Source organism: Barbus barbus, assembly GCF_936440315.1.
Source record: "Barbus barbus genome assembly, chromosome: 3".
Classification (NCBI taxonomy): Eukaryota; Metazoa; Chordata; class Actinopteri; order Cypriniformes; family Cyprinidae; genus Barbus; species Barbus barbus.
Window position 1 is genome coordinate 40,427,953 of NC_136731.1, and position 13,224 is coordinate 40,441,176.

The 13,224-nt window shown below is 39.4% G+C and overlaps 1 protein-coding gene across 3 annotated transcripts; it reads left to right on the forward strand.

Moving 5' to 3' along the window:
• Positions 1-37: 37 nt before the first annotated feature.
• LOC306848388 (modulator of macroautophagy TMEM150B-like) lies at positions 38-7,600 on the forward strand. Of its 3 annotated transcripts, none has more exons than XM_079382903.1 (7): positions 38-157; positions 2,420-2,503; positions 2,613-2,672; positions 3,366-3,433; positions 3,512-3,639; positions 3,721-3,898; positions 3,992-5,277. In XM_079382903.1, the coding sequence occupies exons 2-7, from the start codon at positions 2,439-2,441 to the stop codon at positions 4,189-4,191; spliced, it is 699 nt and encodes a 232-aa protein (XP_079239029.1). In that variant the 5' UTR covers positions 38-157; positions 2,420-2,438; the 3' UTR covers positions 4,192-5,277. The 3 variants fall into 3 exon arrangements, with proteins under 3 accessions (XP_079239029.1, XP_079239027.1, XP_079239028.1); XM_079382901.1 differs by lacking the exon at positions 38-157 and adding an exon at positions 184-228 and having other exon boundaries at positions 3,992-7,600; XM_079382902.1 differs by lacking the exon at positions 38-157 and adding an exon at positions 1,197-1,321.
• Positions 7,601-13,224: the final 5,624 nt, after the last annotated feature.

Below are 13,224 nucleotides of genomic sequence, written 5' to 3' on the forward strand. Positions count from 1 at the left end.
GATGCGATTAATAGTTTGGCAGCACTGTAAGTATTTTACAGCGTGTTATATTTTTTTTAATGGGGTATGTATCCAGAAGATAGATTAGTTTGATTAGTTTGCATTGACGAGCAGGTACTGTTTCTGAGTGATGCATCGCTATCTGAAGGAAAAGCAGGTGTGTGTGTGTGTGTGTGTGTGTGTGTGTGTGTGAGATATAATGTGATTCAAGGAACGCGTAGGTGAGAGGTAAGTAGCTAAGAGGTTCTTCTCATTTGCGATTCCAATACCGCTCAAGAGTCATTAATGTTGTTTAAATGTTTTTGAAAGAGGTCTCTGATTTGCTATATTTATTTAGACCAAAATACAGTAAAAGAGCAATGTTATGAAATATTAAAAATATGAAATATTAAAAAAAGATGTTTTTTTTCTATTTTAAAATGCAATGAATCAGAAACGTCTAAACATTTATTTAAAATTCTCAATTTGACGTATTCTTGCTAAATGAAAATATATAGGCTATCTAATAATAAATAAATAAATCTTACCGACCCGAGTTTTGAACGGTAACGTTACTGAGTTTTAGCATACATGTATGCGTTGCTTGTTTCCGTTTCTTTTACTTATTTCATCGTCTCTTTCCTCAAAGTTAAGATTTCTTACTACTTTTATCACCTTAGGTTTATTTTCTTAAACTGAACACTTTTTTAATTATTATTTTTAGCTGTAATCACTGTATCTACAGCTAGCATGCTAAAATCACAGATTGGGATATTTCTGTAGTCTTTTCTCATTCTCATATTTTGCATGTCTAATGTTTATTTGTGGACTTTTTTTAGTCCTTTTAGTGAGCTGGCAGAAATTACAGACAGTCCAAAATAGACTATTGGCTCTATTAGTGGTTATATAGGTTTGAGGTCTGGTAGACAAATCCTTTGGTGTCTCAATCAAACCCTTTGCATTGACGCCCTGAATTAAGATTATTTTCTAATAATGGTCATAAAAACGGTTTTACATGGTTTTAAACATCTGTACTTAGTGGTAAGAACAATTTTCCCAGGAGTAATGAAAAGAGGAACCAAAGTGATTCTACTCTGCGGCCTGAGAAAATAATACATGGGAGATGGACAGTAATATTAATTCCCAGTGAAGCAGTAATGAATGAATGAATGATGCATTTATATAGCGCATTTTATTGTGTTTTGCTGTACACCCAAAGCGCTTTACAATCATGTGGGGGGGGTCTCTCCTCAACCACCACCAGTGTGCAGCATCCACTTGGATGATGCGACGGCAGCCACAGGACAACGGCGCCAGTGCGCTCACCACACACCAGCTACAGGTGCAGAGGAGAGAGAGTGATAGAGCCAATCAAGTGTATAGGGATTATTAGGAGGCCATGATAGACAAGGGCCAGTAGAGGGAATTTGGCCAGGACACCGGGGTTAAACCCCTACTCTTTACGAGAAGTGCCATGGGATTTTTAATGACCACAGAGAGTCAGGACCTCGGTTTAACGTCTCATCCGAAAGACGGTAAACCGTAGTCTCAATATCTGCATACCAGTCTTTGCCATTTGAAGGAAATCTGGCAGATGTACAGCTTGAAAAACGCTGAAAGGGAATTTAATAGTCAGAAAAGTAAGAGGACTCTTTTTCATATTCGGTTCTTTAGTAAAGACTTTCAACATCACTATAACCGGGACAGGTGTTTGGCGAAAAACACAACACTCCCCTAAACACTGTGTGATATCTTATATTGGTGTGGTTGTAAAAATCTAAGCAGATACTTCCTAAATCTGTTTATCTAGAGTTAACTTCCGATTCATAGGTTCACTGTAAAAAAACAATTTTGTAAAATTTACGGTAAAAAAACGGCAGCTGGAATTCTACCGTAAAAAATACGGTAACAACATTTTAGGTTTTAACTTAAATTTACAGTTCAATACCATCATTGCTTTAACTGATATAATGTTAATATACCAACCTATTGAAGTACTGAAATCTGTTTTGTATCTTACACTGATAAGCACCAAATGCAGGTGGTGATGAGAAAGTCACATGATGAACCAAAGCCCATCACAAGCATCTTTTAAATAATAACATATATAGAAGGTGCACAGTGTCATTCACACAAGCACTAAACACCATCATAGTGAGACTCATTAACCTGAAATATGCAATAAACATTAATTTAACAACAATTTAATTGTTGCTCCATATATTCATTATAATACATCATTTGTAATAATCTAAAATGTATTTAAAGTATTAATGTAATTATTATTAATGAACTAAATCATTTTTTGACCTGTCTATGCCTTGGTCGAATATCCTGTGAAGGCTTTATAGGGAACTGTTCAGTCATTGAAAAGTTTGCTAGGTCACAGTGAAATTTGTACATGCTAATAAATGTGTGTTTATACTCTGTCTTTCCACAGGTGATCTGATTGGTCCATCATGTGGGCGTGGGCATTACTTCCCATCACCCTGGCAGTGTTTGGGACTATTGGGCTGTGGGCTGTGTGAGTATTACTTCATGCTTCTCTCACTCTTTTAATATCCTCAATATCTTTTCAATATCAATATAACGTATTTACTTATTTGACTGTTTCTGCACTTGTTTGTGTGCAGGTATGCCATAGCTGTGTCCAATAACACTGTTAATATAACCCAAGAATTCCCTTTCATCAGGTATGTATTGTAAATTAGACTTAGTCAGGGTAGCGCCATGTATAATGTTTGACAGGAATGAAAACGAGGCCATGTGGGACAGTGTGTTCAATATATATATATATGTGTGACACTGGACCACAAATCTAGTCTTAAGTGTCAATCATCTGAAAGCTGAATAAATAAGCTTTCCATTGATGTATGGTTTGTTAGGATCGGACAATATTTGGCCGAGATACAACTATTTAAAAATCTGGAATCTTAGGGTGCAAAAAAAATCAAAATATTGAGAAAAACGTCTTTAAAGTTGTCCAAATGAAGTTCTTAGCCATGCATATTACTAATCAAAAATTAAGTTTTGATATATTTACGGTAGGAATCATGAACATGATCTTAACTTAATATCCTAATGTTTTTTGGCATAAAAGAAAAATCAATAATTTTGACCCATACAATGTATTTTTGGCTATTGCTACAAATATACCCCAGCGACTTAAGACTGGTTTTGTGCTCCAGGGTCACATATATATTTTTAACAGCATGGTAATTGTTGAGCTAAAAATAAGCTTCTATTTAACATTAATGGATCTAAGCTTTCTCAAGAAGTGTTTACTTAAAGCGTTGTGTGATTAACTGTGTCCGAGCCAGAAATGCATAAATGGATGTGAATTTGAAAATATGACATTGAAAATCAATGAATATCGTTTCCTCCAGCACATGTGGCTCATACAACCCCCAGAGCTGCCTGTTTTCTCAGATCTGCAACATATGCTGTGTGTTGGGTGAGTCCTCTCATCTCATTTGGAAAATCGGCCCATGTACTGTACCTTCTGTGGACCTTCCTCTTTCTCTTTCCTTAGCTTTGTGGATTGTCACAATCAGATTTCAGCAGATGCGTGATTTGGGTTCCGGGTCTCATTTAAACACGGCCGGTTTGGTGCTTGGCTTCATCTCTAGCATTGGGATTTCCATTCTAGGAAACTTCCAGGTACAGTATATAGACTACAAACAAACGGAAATTGCTTGTAAATTGTTTTGTGCTTATTTGTGCTTGCTTTTGCATTATTAGCAATCCGTTGTGAAGGGGGTTCATCTGCTTGGGGCGCTCATGGCCTTCTTCCTGGGTTTGGTTTATTTCTGGATCCAGGCGTGGCATTCGTACTATAGCCCGCCGTCACATGACCGCAAGTGGGTGGTGCCAGTGCGCATTATCCTCTGCAGCCTGTGTACTTGTTTGGTCATCTGCAGTATCCTTCAACTCTAAAAGATGATAACATTTTATTTTAGTTATGAAATGAATGCATTGTAATTTTGTTGTCCTTAACTTTATGTCTTCTCAGTGTTTGTTCTCTATAAGACAGGGTTTCGCTCTGAAGCTGCCATATGCGAGTGGGCTCTGGTCATGTGTTTTTTTGCGCTCTTTGCGATTTTTGCAGCAGAGTTCAGACACATTGACAGCCACAAGCTCACCGTACAGAACAAGGAAAGGAAAAGCACCAGCGATGCTAATGGTGTGTGGACGATACAGGAGATTCACTGAGGAACATCTGGCGAGTTGTAGCTGTCTGGTAATCAGATACGTACAAGTTGAACAAACTCGCCTTTTAATGTGGACTCATTGAGCGCATTTCTATGTGGTTGCTAGGCAGTTCTAGGTCGTCCCCGTTATACTTTATACACCAGAGACACAAATTATCATGAGCATTGTATTGTTTCATGTGGATGTCATGACAAATGTCAGCAGACTGGGAAGATTTTAAAATGCGAGGTTCGTTCATAAATTCGTACAACCTTATCTTCAAAACGGAAGACAACGAACGCAATGTTTTAAAAGGGACGGGACTGCATATAGGTCTGTGTGTGCTTCACGTTCCTCTGGGGCAGTAAGATTTTTAGTTTTACAGGGGAGATCAAAATTAGAGAACAATTTCCTAAATTTCAAGCCCTGTTTAACGCTATCTTAGCAGGAGTAGAAGGACATTTTTTTCTTTAAGCATATTTCATATATTAATTGTATTCTGAAGCACAGTACCTTACTGAGATATTTGAAAAAGAAGACTAATCAAAATCAGAGAACACGTACAGATACCTCCAAGTTATTTGTGTCAATCTGTCACCTGGTGTTAATTTGAATAATATGACAAACCCTAATATGAACCACCTGAAGTTTAGGCTTAGGCTTTAGACCCTCCAGAATTTTAGTTGTAATCATCTTTCGTGCAACAGTGGTTACTGTTCTCTAGTTTTCATCACTGTGTTTCATCACAGTTATTATTATTATTATAAATGCTTTGGATATTTTGTCAAACATGTTTGTAGATACCTATAGCTAATATTCTTTGCGATAAAGATTTGAAATATTTCAGTAAAATTAAAGTTTATTAGATTGTCCTCTTATTTTGACTCCGCTGTATATTCCACTAAATGAAAGCCTTAGTGTGCAGGCCAACTCTCCTCAAGTGGAAGAAGTTTGAGGTTCATAATTTGCATAATTTTTAACGCTTAATTCATGTTGCAATAGTAATAAACACTGCTAAAAAAGATAACAACGTGTGACACAAATGCCAAATGTAAGTGCCTTTACATAAAGTGAACACCAGAGAGAGCTCTGGGTCTAGGTGATCTTATATTTGCTTGACTAGTTTGTGCGAGTTCATCTCGCAGGTAAATGCAAATTGTGTTTTAGAACATCTTTAGCTAAAAAGCCACATCCAAACAGTGTTAAAGTAATTTAGGTTAAAAGTGAAAATGAGAAATACATTGCTTCTCGCTTGTAGACTTACTCATTACAACTGCCCAGCTTGTGCCATTCAGTAAGTCAGTCAAATAAGCCTGTGAATTTGGACACAACACAGTTGGACATGATTTTCAGATGGGAAACAGCAGCCTGTGCGTCTCACGATGACATTCTTTCACATACACATTGCTCTCAATGGGTGGGGAAAAAACTGAACAATAAAGAGAGAGAGGGACACGAGAGGGCAAATGAAGGGAACTTAAAGGCACGTTGAAAAGTCCTGGGAATCTGTTATTTCTTTCTCTTTTCTATTTTAATATCCTTTCATCCTTTTAGTGTTTTTTTCTGAAATCTGAGCATTCTTTGGATATCTGCTTGTTTTGGATTGGGTTTTTTTAGGGAATAGGGTCAAATGAGTTATGCTGTCGTCTAAACACTGACTCGCCGCAAAATCTTTAATATAAAGTCAACTATAATTTCACTGATAGCTTATAAAAATGGAATACTATCTATCTATCTATCTAAGTTTGGTGAAGTTTGACCTGCAAATTTGTATATTGAATAGATAATAGATTATAAAATACAATTTCACGCTCAAAGCCTAGTGCAACCACTGCTTTACTCCCTTAGCCAACCAGAAAGTGTCCCAGGCTGCCATCCTTATCCACCATGAAATTCACACATGGCTTCACTGTGACCTTTTAACAGACTTGAACAGACATTTAATACAGAGGCAAAGTCAAAGGGCTCTGGTGTTAGATATGGGGTAAATGCTGTGTTTGGCTAAAGGGCATCAAGTCTGGCTGGCTCTTATGTAATGCCTCCATGTGTCTGTATCAAGTGTGCGTTTGTTCAGTCTTTGTTTTAAAAGCGCAGCAGGCCTCAGGTCCACCGTGCCTTTCACCTCGACCGTAATCTCCATTCACGCCTGCGTTATTCCAGATTATTCTTATCCCTTGCACAACTCCTGCTGGGCAACAATAGCACTACCGTACTATCTGCAAAGCAAACGGCCTGCCTGCCACCTCATATACACACGGCTTATCAGCAAACAGCCAAATCCTGCCCTGAGAGAGAAAGCAAGAGTGTGAAAAAAGTCAGTTCGTCAGGTTTAAAATGTTCCAGCTATGAGGGCGGGAGCACAACAGAGGCATAAAATCTGATTTAGGACTAAAAACCTTAATCTCCTCGATCCATAATCTAACAGGTCTGGAATTCCCCCAGCTGTTAGGAAAGAGGGAGCGAGGGAGCAAAAGTCATGCCGCTGTTTCCAGCGAGTGGGCATCTCCAGTCATGATCTCATCCCGCAGCGCTGGCACTCTCAAGCAGAGAGCTGCCCTTTTACTCAAAAATGCCAAGCGCACCACATTCCTTCACTCTGAAAAGTCCCTAATTGCTGAGATACACATTCAAGCGGCCCCTTTGCCCTCTTATAGAGAACAATCGGACAAGACCTAATTATATAATTATATGCGACCGGACCCCCGCACACAGACTGACACACTTCGGGACGTTTGTGACCATATATGAGGTTTATTTGAGGAGAGGAGATTGGGTGAACAGAAATGATCTTTATCAGAGGTTAAGTGTCTCTGTGTGATTCTCTGTGTCCATATCTGTGCTATGTTGTTCTATACATGTTACACTATAGCATGTTGCTTGGATGGCACAATTTTAGGCTTTTTTGAAGAATTTTGAGGATCACCCTTGTTCCATTAACAAAAACCCAATAGGATTTAGCATTAACTTTTGTATTATTGCAAGAAATAAGCTCTGTGGCCAACAACAGTTTATGATTCTTACATGTTTTTCTCATCATAACAATATTCACAAATGGATTTTGAAGCCTAAATACAATCGGCAGAGGTAAAAAGTTAAAGTTAGGCTACAAACTAACTACTCTCGCGTGACTTCAGTGTCACCACCACTAAGTTTTGACAACTCTTTTAATCTTTATTTAAAATCCACAAGTTGGAAAGTTTGTGTTAGAATACTTGGTGTAATTGTGAGTATAAACATGAGGCTGTAAAAAAGGACTAATGAGTTTTCTTGATTAGTGTGACGTTTAATGTCCCCGGCAACCTCTGTAGTCCCATTTAGGAACTGTTTAACTGCATTTCATAAGATGCATAAAGTCATGAGTGGTGTATTGTCATAGAATAAAATGCAAAAATGTATTGATCTAATTTCAGGCATTTAACCCAAAACCCATAAAAAAATAACAACAACACTGATTTAGGATGATTGAACTGTAAATGCAAATATGCTAACATTTCCAAGTTTTAGGTCTAATTTCTACAGCACTTTATTCATTCTTCTCTGTCTTCACCCTCTCCATACATTTTCTTTTTTCCCCTTTCTCTAGGCCCCAAAGCTTGTGCCGTCTGGGCACTTGACCCATTAAAAATCCCCACCTCCCAGTCCAACACAATACCTCTCCTCCTGAGGACTTTAGTTGAGTTTCTCAGCTCAACAGTTTTGAACTCTTGTTTAGTTGTGCCCAACTCACCTCAACTGAGCATTGTTCATCCCAACTCAAGTCAACTAAACCCAGATGATCTCATCTGAAGTCATCTCATTTTGTCACATCAACTCAAGTCAACTTAAGTCATCTTATCTTATTTTAAGACATCTTCTCAACTCAAATGAAGTCTTCTCAGATACAGTCATTCCATCTCAAGTCCACGTAATCCAAGTCCTCTCAACTTTAAGGAACTGTTCACCCAAAAATAAAACTTCTGTGATAATTTCCTCACCCTATTGTCATTCCAAACCTACATGACTTTCTTCTTCTGGACACAAGAGAAGATAATATTTTGAAAACTCTCAGTAGGGTCCAGTGTGGTTTGGACACCAACATTCTTCAAAATATCTTCTTTTTTGAGTTTTCAAAAGAAACAACATGGGTCAGTAAACAACTTTTTTTTGTGTGTGTGTGTGTGTGGGGGGGGGGGGGGGGGGGGGGGGGGTGTAACTATTAACTTGTTTCAAGTAAACACAACCCATCTCAAGCCCTCTAATGTTAACTCAACTCTACTCATCTGTGCTCATTCCAACTCAAGTCAACATAGAGGAGTGGTATTGTGTTGGACTGGGAGGTGGGAATTTTTTTGGGTCAAATACCCAGAAAGCGATGGGGGTGCATAGAGAGAGAGGAAGAAAAGTCAAATTAGTGGATTTGTGGAGTGGGTGAAAAGAGAGAGGATGAAATGCACATAATGACTACATAATTATGATCGTTGGCGTATGGATAAAGATAATGACACACAGACATTTATGACCTCTGTCACTGATAAAGACCTTTTCTGTTCACCCACACGCAGATGAGACTGGCGCATGCCGCTGTCGACTTTTGGCTTGCTGTCAGATCTCCCAGTGGGATGCTGGATGTGCTGTTTTCCTCTAGGACCCAAAACAGGACACAACAAACTTATATTATCCCTTTTGGACTTCAGAGTAGAAAGTGTTTAAGATTCAGTTCAAACTCGGCTCAGTTTAACTAAACAGAGCCTCTATCTTTCTCCTTTTTCTGGTGTTATTGGCGCAATAAACAATAATTACCCAGTGAGGGCAGAAAATGGGTGTATCTGAGTAAGATATTCCTTTTAAACATCTAAAGCTCCTGCCCTCTCTGGCTTGGGTGAAGCAGTCATGTGGTTCATCAAAGTCCTCTGGGTAGATGGGGCTCTTGTTTAGACACAGGGTGCATGTGTGCTTTGAAACGTCTGTGCCTCAGGCTCTATGCGTTCATGTTTGATGTGTGGCATGGTGGTGGTCTTAGTGGCTTTGAGATGAGCACATATTGCTCTCTGGGAAAATGGAGCAGTTCAAAGACGTTTTACATTTTGGGATGTTGTACTGTCCTGTTCCTGAGAATGGTGGTGTTGCTATCAACAGGTGTCCATGTAGACTGGTTTGAAGATGTTGCCGTTTGATGCTTTTTTTAAAACATGTAAAAATATTTTAAGATCCTGAAATTGCACACAACAGATGGCTGTGCTGGCTCGATGTGGAACATGGTTGTGTAAAATACTTTTACTCTATAAAATCATACCCACATTGATTATAAAGGTTACTTAATATAACCTTTTTATTGGTTAAAAACCAAAATTATTAATTTCAGTGATTTATTTAACCTGTATCAGGTTACAAAAACCCATAAAAGCCCAAATGAATGTTCATCCGTTCCCCTGATAACCTTTGCAAGATGCCACAGTGTGGTTGAGACCTTTTTCTTTGAATACTGTGACCTTTTTCCCAGATCTGATGCCTTAAGGAACAGTTACTGGAAATCTCAAGCAAGGTGGATATTATAATGAAAAACTATTCCATTATATAACCAAGATGACATTTCACTGCTGGTGGGACATTGGCTCCAAAATTAGACCTAGGTGTCCTGTCTGCATGCTTGGTGTAATTTGATTTGTTATATCATGACAACTGTCGTTGTAGATTATTGCTGCTAATGCAAAGCAAGTATACTGGCCCTTACTACTGCCAATGCATACGCCGATACAGTTCTGTGAGTTTTTATGACACAAATAGCATATATAATATAGCAGATCTATACATGTGGAGCTGGGGAGGTGGAGGGTTTCAGAGGAACTCTTAAAGCGTGCTGTGAAATGCTCTAGTCACTGCTAACCAGCCATATAAATGTAGAGCAGCAAGCTCATTGGCTGCGCATGCAACATGAACCAATCAGCTTGTGCCAAGTAGTTTAAGGCTGTGAATATCATCAGTTTGCATTGACGACCCATCAGCCTGCGCCATCTAGGGTTTCATGACAGAAGTTGGCGTTTAAGTCAGGTACACTTTTTTATTTTATTTTATTTTATTTGTTTTTTTTTTTTATGGTTGCTTGTCGGACTGTAAAACTGTAAATGCCATGGCAGACTGTGCAACATACAATCAGATTTACAAAATACATCTTGACACTGTTAATGGGCACTCAATAGCCATGTCAGAACATCACATGATTAACACAAGAAATGGAAAGGGTTGGTACTGCTCCCCCTCTCATTGGCATTTCGGAAACATAAAAACAGATTGGTGCATGTCATATTTTTTTTAATTTTCCCCACGGACATGCGTGCAGCATTAAATTTGGATGCATTTTAAGTTAATCCTGTGATGATTCATCCTCAAACATTCAGTCTGATAGCAAACCCCTGGGATTGTTGGAATACATCGCAGTTTTCCCAGGCTACAAACCGCTCACGTCATACAGGCTTTCCTCCTTGTCCTAAAAAAGACACGCTCCACTCTTATTAGCCGACTGCAGCCCGCTCTAAAGGATGATGTTGAGAATAATGGAATAGAGGTCTGTGTGTGCTGACCTTTCTGAGCTAAACTTGGCCTGCCGGTGTGAATGCACTCCTAGGGTCTATTGTGTTCACAGCCGTTATCATTGTATTGCAGTTTCCTCTGTTCGAGAGAGAAAGAAAGGAGAGAGAGAGAGCGTTAAAGCTGCAGCTGGATCTTAGACATGCTGAGGTTGTTAGAAATCTGGAAATATAATTGATATTAATGAGACCACTTTAGATTCCTGAAGAAGATGGCAGGTTGATCGCCCAGCTCCTGATTTAGTCCAATATCTGCTGTGCTATTTAAAACCAATTCCCTGTCAGTAATCTTAAAGAAAAACTCATTTTGATTATAATGAAAAACCTTCATTGATTGAAGAAAATGTTGTTCCAGAGTGATCTTCACACAGATCTTCAACAGATCACTGGAGCTGTGCGAAGTCCCCTCATGCTTCAAACGCTCCACCGTCATCCCCGTCCCAAAGAAACCCAAAATTACTGGACTTAATGACTCTAGACCTGTGGCCCTAACGTCTGTAGCCATGAAATCAGTTGAAAGACTGGTTTTGGCTTATCTGAAGGACATCACTGGACCCTTACTGGACCCCCCTGCAGTTTGACTACAGAGCAAACAGGTCTGTGGATGATGCAGTCAACATGGGACTTCATCCTGCAGCATCTGGACAGACCAGGGACTTATGTGAGGATCCTGTCTGTGGACTTCAGCTCCGATTTTAACACCATCATCACGGAAACCCTTCAAAATAAACTAACCCGGCTCTTCGTCCCCACCTCCGTCTGCCAGTGGATCAACAGCTTCCTGACAGACAGACAGCAGCTAGTAAAGCTTGGTAAATTCACATCCAGCACTCATACCATCAGCACTGGAGCTCCTCAGGGCTGCGTTCTCTCCCCACTGCTCTTCTCCCTCTACACCAACGACTGCACCTCTAAAGTCCCCTCTGTCAAGCTCCTGAAGTTCGCAGACGACACCACACTGATCGGCCTCATCCAGGACGGTGACGAGTCTGCTTACAGACAGGAGGTTAAGGAGCTGGCTGTCTGGTGCAGTCTTAACAACCTGGAGCTCAACACGCTCAAAACTGTGGAGATGATCATGGACTTCAGGAGAAACCCCCCTGCCCTCCAGTGGAGTCATTCAGATTCCTGGGCATCACCATCTCCCAGGACCTGAAATGGGATATTCACATAGACTCCATTGTCAGGAAGGCCCAGCAGAGGCTGTACTTTCTTCGCCAGCTGAGGAAGTTCAACCTGCCACAGGAGCTGCCGAAACAGTTCTACTCTGCCATCACTGAATCCATCCTCTGCACTTCAATAACTGTCTGGTTCAGCTCAGCTACCAAATCTGACCTCAGAAGACTACGGAGGGTAGTCCGGACTGCTGAGCGAATCATTGGTACAACCCTCCCCACTGTCCAAGAACTGTACTTATCCAGAGTGAGCAAAAGGGCTGTTAAAATCACTCTGGACCCCTCACATCCAGCACACTCCCTCTTTGAACTGTTACTGTCTGGTCTACGCTACAGAGCTCTGAGCACCAGAACGACCAGACACAGGAACAGTTTCTTCCCTCAGGCAATCCATCTCATGAACACTCAACAATAAACGTGGAACACACAACTATAATACATTATCCATTCACCACACTCACTAATTTTATCTTTATTTTCTCATTTCTAATTTGCACATACTTGACCTGTACATACATAGTTGTCTATATTATATATTGTGTTTCTGCTGCTTTGTACATTGCCTTTTGGTTAATTGTTGTTATTCTTTTATTATCTTGTGTCCTGTTGCTGTCTTTCTGTTGCACTGTGGAGCTTCTGTCACTAAAGCAAATTCCTTGTATGTGTAAACATACTTGGCCAATAAAGCTCATTCTGATTCTGAGAGTATTGGAAATTAAAATTAAATTGATTTGAATGGTTCGTATTTGCACTCTAAAAAATGCTGGGTTAAATATAACCCAGCGCTGTGTAAAATATGGACAAACCCAGAGACTGGGTTGATTTAACCCAACTGTTGGTTGAAAACAACCCAACGTGTTCTGTCCAATATTTACCCAGCACTGGGTTGTATTTAACCCAGCATTTTTTAGAGTGTGCTTTCTTGGATGATGATCCGTCATCAGGTGTTTCTCCTAAAACTCCTTAGGATGAATGAAGACATAAACAAAAAATCAATCTGTGTGGATGGTTCAGATAACAAGAAATCACAAACTTTTGATTCCAGACTTTGGTATCTTGGCAAATCTGAACCCATTTTCTGAGATCTGACACATTATGAAGACCCTTTTCTCAGGTTACAAATCTGTATTTATTCAAAGGGACTCCATTCGCTCTCCATTTAATTGATGACTAGAAGAAATAAAGGTAACAATTTACAATAAAGTTTAGTATGTTAAAATTAAGAACGCTTTTGCAATTTAACAAATTAATTGTGAAGTTGCTTTGGATAAAGCATCTGCTAAATGAATAAATGAAAATGCACTGTGTGTCATAAA

Excerpts from the sequence above, each read along its gene's own strand:
- LOC306848388 (XM_079382903.1), top strand. The coding sequence starts at position 2,439 with ATGTGGGCGTGGGCATTACTTCCCATCACCCTGGCAGTGTTTGGGACT. Across the intron at positions 2,504-2,612 it reads ACTATTGGGCTGTGGGCTGT|GTATGCCATAGCTGTGTCCA; the intron begins GTGAGTATTACT and ends GTTTGTGTGCAG. Across the intron at positions 3,899-3,991 it reads TACTTGTTTGGTCATCTGCA|TGTTTGTTCTCTATAAGACA; the intron begins GTATCCTTCAAC and ends ATGTCTTCTCAG.